Source organism: Balaenoptera physalus, assembly GCF_965194825.1.
Source record: "Balaenoptera physalus genome assembly, chromosome: 12".
NCBI classification, from domain to species: domain Eukaryota; kingdom Metazoa; phylum Chordata; class Mammalia; order Artiodactyla; family Balaenopteridae; genus Balaenoptera; species Balaenoptera physalus.
In genome coordinates, this window is record NC_138897.1 from 86672130 (window position 1) to 86686962 (window position 14833).

Here is a 14833-nt window from a genome sequence, read left to right on the forward strand (position 1 = left end):
TAGAGCACCTTTGGATAATTATCATTATTAACTGCCATCATCATAATAGAAGCTACCATTGGATAACCCTTCCTATGAGAGTTTCCTCAGCTGTAGAATGGGGATCATCGCACTACTCTCGCCTCACGGGATTGTTGGTGAGGATGAGGCAAAGCTAATGTTTGTGAAGCATTTGCAACAGGGCCTGGCATGTAGCAAGCGTTATGTAATTGAGAATCAACATTGAAAATATAGAAGTGATGGTTTGCTAAATGCTCAAGGAGGATGACTTATGCTACATCCCTGAGGAGGCTACCATTACATCCATTTCACAGGTGGGAAAGCTGACAGCTCAGAGCCACCTGGGGAAGAATGTTACGCCCCTCAGAAGGCGCAGAAGGCAAGCTCTGAGAGCTTGAGGATGCTGGAGGCTTGGAAGGGGGCATTGCAACCCAGGGTCACCTGCCTTCCAATCCACTGGCTCCCGTCTCTCTCCTCGCCTTCCGCGGGTCCCCAGTGGGGAGGCAGGATGCTGCAGGCTCTGGAGAGGGTATTTCAGGAGCGTGATCTGAGCCCTCAGCCAGGCGAGGGTTATTAATAGCCAGGCCTTAGTGCCCCGCTAGGGGCGGGCAGGCTCTGGGGGGAAGGGAGCGGGAGGGAGGGCGGAGCTGATCCCAGCCGAGCTGGGGGAGGAGAGTCCGGAGAGGCTGGCAGAACTTGGCCGCGAAGGCCCCTCCCAGCCCCCCGGGAGCCCAGCTGTCCCCTCCGCGGATTCTCTGGGGCTGGTTCATCACCTCTGAATACTCCTGTGACAGGAGGTGCTTGCAGAACCCGCCTCCAGCCCCAAGCAGGAATAAATAGAAGGCACCCAGCCCAGGAGAAGCAACAAGTTTCTAGACCCGCGTTCCCGGCTTATTAAGCTCTCCGCTCCACTCCGCGGCTCTGGCTGAGAGCCTGGACGGCCTGGGCGGACGGTGGCTGGCTGATCTCCGGTGAGGCTGTGTGGAGAGGGGTCCTTGAGAATTCTGCTGCACCAGCCAAGGATCGCCTTCGGTGGCTGGAGAGTCTTGCGGGGCTGGGACCCCAGCCTGGTGTGTGCCTCCGTCCTTGGCATTGGCATTTTCCGAAGCTGAAGAATAAGCTTGGAAGGCCAGTGCACCCACATCACCTTGCTGTGTGACCTCGGGCAGGTGGCTCCCTCTCTCTGAGCCTCTGTTTCCCCTCCAGCTCAGCGGCCGCCATGGCTGATGGTCAGATGCCCTTCCCCTGCCATTACACGAGCCGCCGGCGCCGGGACCCCTTCCGGGACTCAGCCCTGTCCTCCCGCCTGCTGGATGATGGCTTCGGCATGGACCCCTTCCCCGACGACTTGACTGCCTCTTGGCCCGACTGGGCCCTGCCTCGACTCTCCTCCGCCTGGCCGGGGACCCTGAGGTCGGGCATGGTGCCCCGGGGGCCCTCTGCTGTGGCCAGATTTGGGGTGCCTGCCGAGGGCAGGAGCCCGCCCCCCTTCCCCGGGGAGCCCTGGAAAGTGTGTGTCAACGTGCACAGCTTTAAGCCGGAGGAGCTGATGGTAAAGACCAAGGACGGATACGTGGAGGTGTCTGGTGAGTGGGGGGCAGGGGAGGGGGTGTAGACCTCAGACCCGGCAGAGCCAAGAGAACGCTCCTTTGGAGGGGACGCTGTGGTCGCATGACACAGGTGACTTCAGGGCTCTGGAATGCAGCCCATAAAAGTTCTCTTTGCAGAAAAGCTCTCCTCTTCCAGTTCCTAGGGGGATTTTTAACCTGACTCAGCTGCTGGGGCCTTTGGGTGCTGCATCAGCCAGCCAACAGGCAGGGGGATAGAAACCACGTTGCACGTCTGTCCTAACAGAGAGCATTTAATATAAAGAATAAGTTTAACAGATATAGGAGTAAAAAGCCAAAGAAGAAGTGAGGTTCATGCACCCAAGCATCACGACACAGTCCAGAAGGGGGTGTTTGATGCTGTGTAATGATAGTGTCAGTAACTAGCTCAGGTTTCAAGAGAAACACCTTCCCTTGTCCCAGATGAGGAAACTGAGGCATAATTGTCATTATAAGGCTACGACGTGGTAACCCTGGTTGAGCGCTTACGGTCTGCCAGGCACCGTGCTCAGAGCTTTACCTGTGGCATCTCAATGAACACAAGCAGAAGGGGCAGGGCCTGTCTCCTCTTTTTTACAGATGAGGAAACTGAGGCACAGAGAGGTTAAAGCAACCCACCTAAGGCCACCAAGGATTCCACCCCCGGCTGACTGGGAATTGGGAGGCCAGAAGCAAATTGACAATTTGTTGAGCACCTACCAGGTGCCAAGGGCTACAGCTTTTATATTCCTGCTCTCAAATTATCCTCACTCCAGCCCTGAGAAGCAGAGGTGGCTAGTCCCATTTTGCAGCTGAGGAGGCTAAGGCCCAGGTGGGCACTCGTCCAAGGTCACGCCGTGAGTTAGCAGCAGGCCGAGTCAGGGCCTGCCCACATCCCAGCCTGGTAGAGGGAACGTTTTAGGGAAGAGGAAAGAGGAAATGGACGCTCAGTCCCTGCGAAGCAGGGCAGCAGGGGAAAAGCTTTCTGTCCCTTCCCTCCCAATTAATGTTCTATTAAAAAGCATGTTCCTGGCAGGCTCTACCGGCTGGAAAATCAATAAAAGCCATTGCAAACAGGCTGGGTAGGTACTAGCCCCAGCAGAGCAGCCTTCAGGGGGAGTTTCAAAGCCTCCCAGGGCAGAATTATAAACATCAGAGGCTCCGGAGGGTGTGGTGGGCCAGGCGGCATTCTGGGGCCTTATGTGGGTGGAGGGAGATGGCCAGGGTGCCAGACGCCTGAAACCATTTCTCTGGGCTTTGTTTCCTTATGTGGAAATTGGGGTTCAAATGGCTACACGGCCTAAGGATTTTTGTCTTAGATGACGCATGTAAAGTGTGTACTTAGTGCCTAGAACACAAGGGATCGGCATTGTTTCGATGTTACTAGAACGCTAAGGCCCCAAAACATACACACATACATACATACATACATACATACATAAATGCTAGATGTTCTTTGAGACCCGGGTTCAAATCCCACCACCGCTGTTCAGTCTCTGAATGGATATGGACAAGAAAGTCTTTTCACTGCTCTGAGCCTCGGCTTCCCCATCTGAAGAGTGGAGATCATAATAATATCCATCTTGCAAGGCTGTAGGGAAGATTAAATATGGGCAGACAATCCATGATAATAAATGCAGACTGTCTGTAAAATGGAGCTAATACTAGTGTCTGCCTGGCACTCTGCAAACAAGGTGATTATTATCACTGCTTCTCCTGTCTTTGTTTTAATTAGGGTTCCAGAGGCTTCCACCCCAGGGTGGAGGGTGTCCCATGCCCTGTGGCCCCTCCAGGAGAACTCTGTCCAGCCTGGAGAGCTTTTTCCTCCATCCTCCTTTCTAGGTGGGGTCTGGCAGCTCCAGGCTGAGATCCCAGCTGAGTACCTTACTAACCCAGAGGCTTCGAGTGGGTCACAGAGCCTCAGCTTCCACATCTGTAAAATGGGGTCATTGGGGGCTTAAATAAGACAAAGACAGACAAAGCGTTTTCAGGTTGAAAATGCCTCACAGATGTGCACTAAGCAACGTCGGCTTGACAGAATCCAAATCCCCCAAGAATACATCCAGAGATTTTTATAACAGGGATTTAAAAAATCAAATCGATTATCAGGGGCTCCGTTTAAAAAGCAACTTTCAAGGGACGTGGGAAGTCAGATCAGTCTCCCATCCTACCTCACTTAATGACACACCCATTCTTCCTCAAGCTGTTTGTGTAGGGCACTGTGCTAAACGCATCCATATGTTGGTTCACCGGTTCCTCACATGGACTTCCAAGGAAATATGCGTAGGTTTGTTGCACCCATTTTACAGATGAGGAAACTGAGGCCCAGAGAGACTAAGTCACCTGAGATCACCTGCTTCTCCATGGCAAGGTCTGAAATTCAAAGCCAGGCCTGCTTAGATAGTTCCGAGTCAGGATGGCTGGATCTGCTTCTAATTGAGTGGCCTGGGACAAATCCTACCACCTCTTGGGCCTCAGCTTTACCCTTGGTCTTATGAGGAGCTGGACTAGGTCAGTATTTGCCAAATGGTGTGTTTTAAGATATCACTGGGCATCTGATAAATGCAGGTTTCCTCACTGCAGGACTTATCAGAGCCTTGAATTTGCTAATGGCGTTTATGAATCTCTGAGAGGTAGCCCTGTCTTATCTGACCACATATGAGTGTCTAGGCCCAGGGAAGTGTTTGGAAAATGCTGGACTAGATGGTTTCCATCATGCCTCACATATACCCCTCCCCCACCCTGCAGCCACCAGCCAAGAAATGTTCTCTTCATGGGCCGCTGGCCCAGGCCCTGGCCGAGGAAGGGACTGGAAAGCCAGAGGCTTTATTCCACCCCCTCTCCTTAATCCCAGGGCCTCTGCCTCCCCTGGAAACAGCACCTTCTTTCTTCAGCTGGGCCAGTGGCTTTCCCCGAAGTGCTGATGCGGCTTCTTGGCACCTACATTTCTCGGTGGCTGTGAGGGACCTCTAGCTTCCCCTGGCCTCCAGATGGGTTCGTTTTTTTTGTTTTTTTCATAATAATTGCTTTTTTGTTGACCAACATAAAATAGTTCCATGGTAGAAAATGTAGACAGGAAAGCAAAATAAGAAATTAAAAATCAGTCATAATCCTTAAACTGCCCCAGTAAATAGATATCCAAATAACATGCAAATTAAGCTTCAGCAGGGGCCTCCTAGCAAAACCCTCTTTCACCCAGCTTAACCCCCTCCCCCAAGTCCCCCTTTACGGAGCTGCCTTTGCTTAGAGATCCTCCCCCACAACCCCAGTACCTATTTTCAGAGCATGGACGGAGAGGTTTAGCTTCTGAGGATCAGTTTTTTTCCCCCAGTATCAAAATAAACCACAAGCATTCACCTTCACATGGTATTTTTACAACTTTCAAAGCAATTCTGTGACTCATCGGCTCCTAGGAAGTTGTTGTCATCGCCATTGTAGAGAAGAAGAGAGATGTGCTGGGAAATGTCAGAGCAGGGACTCCAATCCCCAACCCACATCCCTGCCTTGGAGTCTTTGCTCCAGCACTTCCAAGCTGTGTGACCTGGGGCACATCACTTAACCTCTCTGAACTTCCATTTCCCCATCCACAAAATGGTAATAATAAAAGTACCTGCTTTCTAAGATTTTTGTGAAAAATGAACAGTTGATATCGGTAAGGTGCTTAGAACAGTGGCGGAAACCAAGGAAGCGCCGCAATGTAAGAGTTTGCTATTATTATTCTGACCATCACCATCATTATCATTTATTATTGCCAGGACACCAAGTGTGCAAAAGGGCTGAGTCAGAGGCACTGGCCTGTCCCCAGGGGAAGCAGGTCTCCGGAGGCCCAGGCTTTGGGAAGGGGACCAGGGGACAGACAGTGTTCCTTTGGCCACAGGCCTGTATCAGAGCTGGTCAGCTGGTGGTCACGGACTTGGCAGGTCAGAATAAACTCTCTGAGCTTCAAGAGGCAGCACGTTGGCAGAATAGTATGTTCTGGTTAGGCAGACACTCCTGCTGAAAAACGAATTCCTGTAAATGTACCCCTTTCCACCCAGCTGGTGGGAGACTATGTTCATGCAGCCTTTCCTAAGGGAAACTTAGCAACATATAGAGCAAGGCTTCGAAATTCTAGAACTTGGAATTTATCCTAGGAAGTCATGAGGACTGGTGTGAAGATCTAGCTACAAGAATGTTCAGTACAGTGAGGTTCTGTCTGATGTCAGAAACCCTCTCAGTGCCCCAAAGCCGGGGATTGGCTAAATGAACTTATATCTCCCTGCAGCCATTAAAAGTCAGGTTGGCAGTGAATATTTGCTATAATATGGAAAAATAATTATAACGCGTCAGTAAGAGAGAAAAACAAGTTTCAAGTGTAACATACAATATGATCTCATTTGATAAAATGGGTGATATATGTCTATACTATATAACATGTATGCATTTCTAAGTAACATAGAAAGGTCTGGAACATATACAAAAATGTGGTTTCCTTGGGGTGATGGAATTATGGAGGGTTTTGATTTTTTTTTCTTTCTTTTCTACATTTTCAAACGTACACATGCGTTATCTTGTAATCAGAAAACAAGTTATTAATAAAGGAATAATGAATAATAAAAAGGTCATGAATGATGTAATCACCTATAAATTATCAGCTTAAAATCTTGACTGCAGTAGGACACCATACTACACAAGGTTATTTACAGTCTAGATTCCAAAGCCCCTCAGAAGGATGTCCATGGGTAAATGAGGGTTCTTGGCCCTGGAATGTGGCGCCACAAACGAGGAACGAGTAATAATAGGAGCCTAATGGCTCTGCCAGGTGCTAATCCGATTTGTTTAAAGAGAAATTAGAGATACTCTCCCCATTTAAAAAAAAAAAAAGTGGGAATGGGCCAATGGGCTCAGAATTTGTTACATAAATTGCAGACGACAGGCAGTTTGCGCCTAAGCCTTCTTGTAATTTCATATTTTTCCTTCCTAAGGAAAGAAAAAAAAGCCCTCGCCTGCCAGCCTGGAGGAGGAGGGGTGGGTGGAATTTCACATCCGTGGTGACTAATGTGTCATTTCTCAGGGAAAGCCCCCTTGGGGTGTTGTTTTTCTTAGCAGGTTGAAGCATTTACAGGCAGTTCTTTCAGGACTCAGTACAGATAATGGGGCCCAAATAACTAACTAGAAGCGGGAACAGGCAGAGGGGCATCGGACCCCAGCCCTCGGCTTCGATTCCAGGAGTTGGTTGTGAGACTGGGGCTGCCATGCACTTGCTGGGTGCCCTTAGACCCATCCCTAGGCCTCAGTTTTCACATCGGTAACTGAGGGAGAAAGAGGCCCATCCTCAGAGCTGGGAAAGGGCTCTGTGCATTATAAAGCCAGCTGGGTGGCAAACTAGCCCCACTTTTTTCCTCTCACCCATTCTGGGATGTTGGCCTCAGGGGTCTCCTGGCTGGTTAGGAGAGAGGGGTGAGACGCAAGGCTTCGAAGATGCCATGCCACATCTTAGAGGACAGGAGATAGACTGTGATTTCCTAAGTCTAACGCATAATCATCTACAAACCACGGTCAAGGCCTCCTGACCTGCCTGTTGTCTTACTGCATCTTCACGACAGCCTGGGAGGTGGTATCAAGTGGGTCCACTTAGCAGATGAGGGACCAGAGGCTCAGACAACTGGAACCTCTAGACTAAGCCCCGAGCCACACAGCGAGGCCGGGGCAGGTTTTACATCTGAGCCTGAGTCCTGAATGATGCCCGAGGGACATAGCCGCTGACACATGGCTTTCTTCTCCCTTCCAGGTAAACATGAAGAGAAGCAGCAAGAAGGTGGCATTGTTTCCAAGAACTTCACAAAGAAAATCCAGTAAGTAACCTGGCAGTTGGATTTCAGGGTAGGATTGGAGTGGAAGTGGGGACGCCTGGGACCTGAGACCTGGGGTCTCTCCCTCTTGGGCATCTCTACTTCAAGATACAGCCCCCTGCCCCCAGGGCAGGGAATTGAACCCTTGCACCTAAAGGGGAGAAGGTATCACAGCAAAGTTGCAATAGGTTCCCAGAAATGGGGGCGCGTAGATTGTGCCAAGTCATCTGCTCAGTGCCCCGTGGGGTGGGATTAACAATCTCATTTTGTAGATGAAGAATCCGAGAATAGGAAAGGCAAAATGACTTGTCCACAATTCCACGAAAATCGGGGCACTCACCCACCCATGTGATATGATGCCCCAAATTCCCAAACAGAATCTTTCGAAGGCTGCTTGCTCTAAGTCCCCCATGGCCAGGAGACCGCGCGCCTCCCCTAGAGCAGCGTATGAATCAGGCTGGAAGCTGTCCTGTTGTCATCAGGGGTTTCCAGGCTGAGAGACTGGGACAAAGGAAAGGCCAGTTTTGCTGAGGGCAGTGAGAAGGGCTGAGGCCGGGGGATTATGCAAGCAGCAGGAAGACCAGCAGGCTGAGCCAATGAGTCAAAGCCACACTGAGGCCCTGATGGCAACAACTGTAGCGAGAAGAGACTCACCTCCCCCCAATCAGCATCCTTCCACTGTGTGCACTGCTGGCTCCAAAGTCTTTTCCCAGTCCCATTTCACCTTTGCAGCAAAGGTATGCAGTGGGGAAAAGAGACATTACCCTCCTTGTATTATGGGGAAACTAAATCTCCCACAAGTGAAAGGACATACCCAAGGTCCTTAAAATTAGCATTTAGAACAGCCCAAACAGACCTTTGAACTCTGAGTTCACCGTGTTCATTCCTTGAGCAAGGAATGCCCTTTCCTCACCTGTAAAACGGATGGATGCTGATTCCAGCCTTGCCGAGTTACCAGCTGAAAAGGAAATGAGATCACTGCACTGTGATGGGCACACAGCAGGTCCCCATAAGTGGTGGTTTGTTGTTACTATTATTGTTGTTGTTACTGAATCTTAACTCCTCCCCTCGCCCTGGCAAAGATATCCTGTGTCTGGAGAGATTGCACAAGCCGAATTCTGAGGCTGCTTTCAGCTTTAGGATTCTGTAGTCCTGTCTCTCCTGCCATGTGCCCATTCCTAACCCACTGGGCGCCTCTGGAGTACTTAAAAGGCTGCAGCCACTTCCTGATAGGGCAAACGCCAAACTGTTCTTCTCCGCGCTCCCTGGCTCGCCTGCCATCCCCAAGACCCACACCTTTCCCTAGTACCGCAGCCAGCAGGAACAAACATTGCTGAGGGGGGAGAGAGGGAGGGAGGGAGCTGATGTTTCTTTCTTTCTTTTTTTGTTTTTAATAAATTATTTAATTTATTTATTATTTTTCACTGCGTTGGGTCTTCGTTGCTGCGTGCAGACTTCTCTAGTTGCAGCGAGCGGGGCTACTCTTCATTGTGGTGCGTGGGCTTCTCACTGCAGTGGCTTCTCTTGTTGCGGAGCACGGGCTCTAGGTACGCAGGCTTCAGTAGTTGTGGCTCGCGGACTTCCATAGTTGCGGCTCATGGGTTCTAGAGCACAGGCTCAGTTGTTGTGGCGCACGGGCTTAGTTGCTCCACGGCATGTGGGATCTTCCCGGACCAGGGCTTGAACCCGTGTCCCCTGCATTGGCAGGCAGATTCTTAACCACTGCGCCACCAGGGAAGCCCTGATGTTTCTTTTAAGAGACTGAAATAAGGTCTCAGGATGGAGTCACAGACAGGGCAAAGCTGTGAAAGGGACTGAGCCGGAAAGAAGTCAGCAAATTCATCATCTCTAAAAGACAGCCATTTCCATGGATCTCACCATCTCCAAGGCCTCCGGGAAAACAGCTTGCTGGGAGTTACTTGACCAGATAGAACTGCCTAAAGCTGCTAGAGGCTCAGCAGCTGAGCCGGGCCGGTTGTTAGGACGCTGGACTAACATGGCCAGAGGCCCCCTAGAGGCTCCCCTTAGTCAATGAGCCGTCCCGGCCCTGTCCCTGGACCCTCCAAGCCTCCCCGCGTTCCAGCGACTAAAGGGCGCCCAGGACCCTCCTCCATCACTTTGGCATGGATCCAACCATTCTGGTTGGTCCAGCTGTGCCAGTTGTTAAATATTTTTGAACCTCGCCTCTGCGTGTAGGGAGTCCCAGCTCCATGACTGAGTGGGTGACTTGCAGCAAAATGCTGAACTGCTCTGAACTTCTGTTCCTGTATCCCTCCTTCCCTCAGGATAGGGAATGAGAGGATGTGTACAGACTCAGTGCCCAGCCCATGGGAATTCAAATTATTAAAGATTCCACAAGGCTGGAATCACACAAGAGCAGCTGGGAGTCCTGGAACCTCCTGGGACCTCCTGGCTCTGCCCAGACTCCAGACACCAAGCAGTGGGACTGGGGTTTGGGATGGCTCTAGCCCCATCTCAGAGGTCTCATTGCCTCTCCCAGGAAAAGCTCCAGTCACTAGAGGACAGGGAAGCTCCTTCAGCCAGGCTGAGATGCTTCCTTGGAGATATCCTCCCAGACAGGATGCTCCAGCCGTTTGCCTCAGCCACGGCTAGGAGTTCTTCTCAGCACATCCATCCCCATGTGAAAGACCCCGTTTTGACTGGATGAGGGAGAGAGGGAGAGGTCTTGGAATTTGCCAGTCAGGTTGGGTGCAGGGCAAAGCCTGGAGATGGGGGCTTTTCCACAGCCAACTGGAGTGAGAGGCCAGGGGATGTAGGAAGTCATCAATGGAGGATGCCCAGAACCAAAGCAGACTTGAGCGTCTTTGCTCCACATCTTCCTGGTGTCTGTCTGATCCGCCATTTAGTGACGCCGGTGGTGTGTCAGGAGTCATGTTAAAAGATGCAGAGTTTTACTTTTGTTTCATCTTTAAAAGGATGCTATAACCATAAACAAGATGAAAAGATAACCCTCAGAATGGGAGAAAATATTTGCAAATGAAGCAACTGACAAAGGATTAATCTCCAAAATTTATAGGCAGCTCATGCAGCTCAATATCAAAAAAACAAACAACCCAATCCAAAAATGGGCAGAGACCTGAATAGACATTTCTCCAAAGAAGATATACAGATGGCCAACAAACACATGAAAGAATGCTCAACATCACTAATCATTAGAGAAATGCAAATCAAAATTACAATGAGGTATCACCTCACACCTGTCAGAATGGCCATCATCAACAAATCTACAAACAATAAATGCTGGAGAGGGTGTGGAGAAAAGGGAACCCTCTTGCACTGTTGGTGGGAATGTAAATTGATACAGCCATTGTGGAGAACAGTATGGAAGTTCCTTCAAAAACTAAAAATAGAACTACCATATGACCCAGCAATCCCACTACTGGGCATATACCCTGAGAAAACCATAATTCAGAAAGAGTCATGCACCACAGTGTTCATTGCAGCTCTATTTACAATAGCCAGGACATGGAAGCAACCTAAGTGTCCATCATCGGATGAATGGATAAAGAAGATGTGACACATATATACAATGGAAAATGACTCAGCCATAAAAAGAAGCAAAATTGAGTTATTTGTAGTGAGGTGGGTGGACCTAGAGTCTGTCATACAGAGTGAAGTAAGTCAGAAAGAGAAAAACAAATACTGTATGCTAACACATAATATGGAATCTAAAAAAAAAAAAAAGGTTCTGAAGAACCTAGGGGCAGGACAGGAATAAAGATTCAGATGTAGAGAATGGATTTGAGGACATGGGGAGGGGGAAGGGTAAGCTGGGACGAAGTGAGAGAGCGGCATTGACATATATACACTACCAAACGTAAAATAGATAGCTAGTGGGAAGCAGCCGCATAGCACAGGGAGATCAGCTCGGTGCTTTGTGACCACCTAGAGGGGTGGGATAGGGAGGGTGGGAGGGAGACGCAAGAGGGAGGAGATATGGGGATATACATATATGTATAGCTGATTCACTTTGTTATAAAGCAGAAACTAACACACCACTGTAAGCAATTATACTCCAATGAAGATGTTAAAAAAAAAAGAGGATGCTCTAGAGTAGGAATTATTAAGCTCATCTTGTGGATGAGAAAACTGAGGCTCGGAGGATGATGGGACTCAGCAAAGGTCACGTAGCCAATAATGAACCGGTCTGGGACTTGAACACAGGTCTCTCCACCTTCCAAGCCCATGACCTTCCTACTTGGTTAGGGGAAACCAAATGAGTGGTTCACGAACCATCTTCAACTATTTTTTGCCTTCTATGCTTACGTTCCCATACTATTATTTGCTCACGACTTTTCGATCAACTCGCTTTTGATAAGGTTCAGTTCTCATCAGTCAAACGTTCACTGAAGAAGACAACTGTAAAATAAATCCAACGAAAGCAAAATGTGGTTAAATTCTAACTAGGCAGTGTTGCCTGCCTGAGGGTCTAAGTCATAGATTAGCTCTTTCTTTGTTAAAAGAGAGAAAATAGCAAGAGATAGAGGCTAAGGTGTTAAAGGCATGTTAACACAGAGCTGAGACTTTCCCTTAGATGTAAATGAAAGATCTGCAAGAGGATTGAGGAGGAATAGCTCTCCCACCACGTGTTTCAATATAGAGGTCACCTGGTGAGAGCCCTTGAACAAGTCTCTTCCCATCTCGGGGCCTCAGTTTCCTCGTGTGTAACATGAGAGCATCGTCCTGGACAGTCGAGATCCTTTCGGGCTCTGACATTTCATGGGTCAGTGATTGTGCTAAAATAGTCACAGCTGGGCTTCCCTGGTGGCGCAGTGGTTGAGAGTCTGTCTGCCAATGCAGGGGACACGAGTTCGAGCCCTGGTCTGGAAAGATCCCACATGCTGCGGAGCAACTGGGCCCGTGAGCCACAGCTACTGAGCCTGCGCGTCTGGAGCCTGTGCTCCGCAACAAGAGAGGCCGCGATAGTGAGAGGCCTGCGCACCGCGAGGAAGAGTGGCCCCCACTTGCCGCAACTAGAGAAAGCCCTCGCACAGAAACGAAGACCCAACACAGCCAAAAAATAAATAATGTAGTCATTAAAAAAAAAAAAAAGTCACAGCTGTCATGATGCTCACTTGTACAGCCAATGACTCCAAAAACAAGGTAGAAGGTGAAGCTGACTGAGCACTTCCTGTATGCCAGGCACTGTGCTAAGCCCTTTGCTTTCATTATCCTACATAATTCTCACACCACCCTAAGAGATAGTTGCTATTTTTAACCCCCTTTTCCTATAAGGAAATAAGTTCAGAGAGGCAAGATCACTAGCCCAAGGTCGCACAGTCAGGAAGAACCAGGATTTGAACTCAGGTCTGCCCGCCTGCAAAGTGGACCATGGCTGCCCTGTTATATTGTCCCAGGTGTTCTGTGGGTTGGCGTGCAAGGGGTTAAACAGAGTCAGCCCATCCCCAGCCCAGAGAGGGAGGTCCAAACTCTTGGCCTTGTCTCTACTTCAGAAGTTTGGCTTGGCAACTGCCCAAGTTCCCTTTCTCTTCCATCCTTCCCTGCAGGCCCCTTGGTAATCTCCGTGGCTCAATTTGGCAGGAGTCTCCCTGGTAGAGGAAGTTCATGTGGCTACAGGTGGCTGTTTACAGCAAAAAACTCCCCAACCCCTCCAGGAAGGGTCCTGCCCATGACCAGAATGGGCTCACCTTACTTCCTGGGTCTTTCATCAAGACACCTGCATTTACAATAGTCAGAGCCAGCCTGGACCAGTGATCTATGGGGATTGAACCTTCTGGCTTTCCCTACCGTGGACCTTTTTTCAAAAGTCTGGCACCTGGGGAGACAGAGGAGCATCATGGTCAGCTACTCTGAGTTTGGAGACCAGGATTCCAATTCTATTCCCATCTGCTGCTTGCCGGCTGTGTGACCTTGGGCAAATCAGTTCACCTCTCTGATCTCAGTCTCCTCATCTATAAATTGGGGATAGTAGTGGAACTTGCCTGCTGGGATTATTATCAAAATAATAATCCCACCAGGCAATATGGAAAATATTTTCTTTCAAATGAAATGAGAATGTCTGGCTATATTAAAAATAATAAATGAATCGTGTGTTTCTCCTAGGCTTCCTGCAGAGGTGGATCCTGTGACAGTATTCGCCTCGCTTTCCCCAGAAGGCCTGCTGATCATCGAAGCCCCCCAGATCCCCCCTTACTCACCATTTGGAGAGAGCAGTTTCAACAACGAGCTTCCCCAAGACAGCCAGGAAGTCACTTGTACCTGAGACCCCAGTCTTGGCCCTTCCTTGTTCCCTCCCCAACCCCTGGGCTTCTTTGATTCCAGGATACATTACTTTAGCTGAACTCATAGATTTAGTGTGACTGAAATGTTGGGGGTCAGGGTGGATTGACCAGATTCCCTGGAGAGTGTAATAGTAGGTTTTTCCGCAAGATGGCGCAATTGGCAGGTCGTGTTCCGCTGCATTAGGCCAAGATGCTGGGAGTTTTTCTTTCTTTACCTTTTCTATCGTGATGAAAATGTTGCACATTCTACAGCTGCAAAACAAATAAAAGGGGACATAACATTTCACGTTGTATCTTACCTTGCAGCTAATGCAAGAGTTGCTTTTCTCTGGGGACCTCCCCATCACCCAGGTTCCCATTCTGGGCTCCCAGTGTCCATGCCTGCCCCAGGGTTTGGTTGACGGAGCCCAGTAGCTCACACCACTGTGTTTCTGCAGACGTGGTTTACACAGGGTTATAGATAGGTCTTACATCCCCATATGGGATTTATCCAACAACCACATGAAAACAAACAGTGCTTTCTGCCCTCCACCCAGACATTTATAGCACGTTCCCAAGCTGGCACTCCCCAAGGACTCTGGAAGCCCCTTAGTTTATTCTCTGGCTAAGGTCCCCCCTTTCTTGTGTCTCCTATGTCCAAGTCGGGATTTTTACACAGGGGGCTGTCTCCAGACAGCTCCACCAGGAACCAAGCAAAGGCCAGACTGCCTGGCAGGCAGACTAGTGGTACTGTGTATATGGGTGGGACATGTGTGTCATTGTTATTTGAATTGTGCTGTTGTTTAGGGGAAAATAAAAGTAAGTAATAATATTAATAATAAAGGAGCTGATGTTCTTAGCCTTGTGTGTCATTTTGATGGGAACTAAATGCAGTACCACTTAGATATGCCGCATCAATTAGGGATGCTTGTGGCAGCAAATAATAATGCCCAATGCATAGTGGCTTAAATGACATAAATATCTGTCTAACTTTACAAGAAGTTTAGATATGAGTGATTTCAGAGTTACTTTTTCAGCTGTTATGCCACGAAGAACCCAGAGTCTATCATTTTCCTCTGCCATCTCTGACAAGTTTACAAGTTCTGTCCTCATGTTTGCAAGATGACTGCAGCAGCTCCAAGCATCTCAACCTCATATGACAATGTATAGGAAG

General features: G+C 49.1%; 1 protein-coding gene across 1 annotated transcript; it reads left to right on the plus strand.

The window, feature by feature from the left end:
* Nucleotides 1-657: 657 nt before the first annotated feature.
* Nucleotides 658-14518, plus strand: HSPB8 (heat shock protein family B (small) member 8). Its single transcript, XM_082416900.1, has 3 exons — nt 658-1586; nt 7357-7420; nt 13502-14518. Exons 1-3 carry the CDS (start codon nt 1220-1222, stop codon nt 13659-13661), a joined length of 591 nt encoding a protein of 196 aa, XP_082273026.1. The 5' UTR covers nt 658-1219; the 3' UTR covers nt 13662-14518.
* The last annotated feature ends 315 nt before the right edge of the window (nt 14519-14833 follow it).

Bases quoted from the DNA above. Each gene is read 5' to 3' on its own strand.
- HSPB8 (XM_082416900.1), top strand. From the start codon at position 1,220: ATGGCTGATGGTCAGATGCCCTTCCCCTGCCATTACACGAGCCGCCGG. The intron at 1,587-7,356 runs GTGAGTGGGGGG...TCTCCCTTCCAG, and splicing joins CGGATACGTGGAGGTGTCTG to GTAAACATGAAGAGAAGCAG. The intron at 7,421-13,501 runs GTAAGTAACCTG...TGTTTCTCCTAG, and splicing joins AACTTCACAAAGAAAATCCA to GCTTCCTGCAGAGGTGGATC.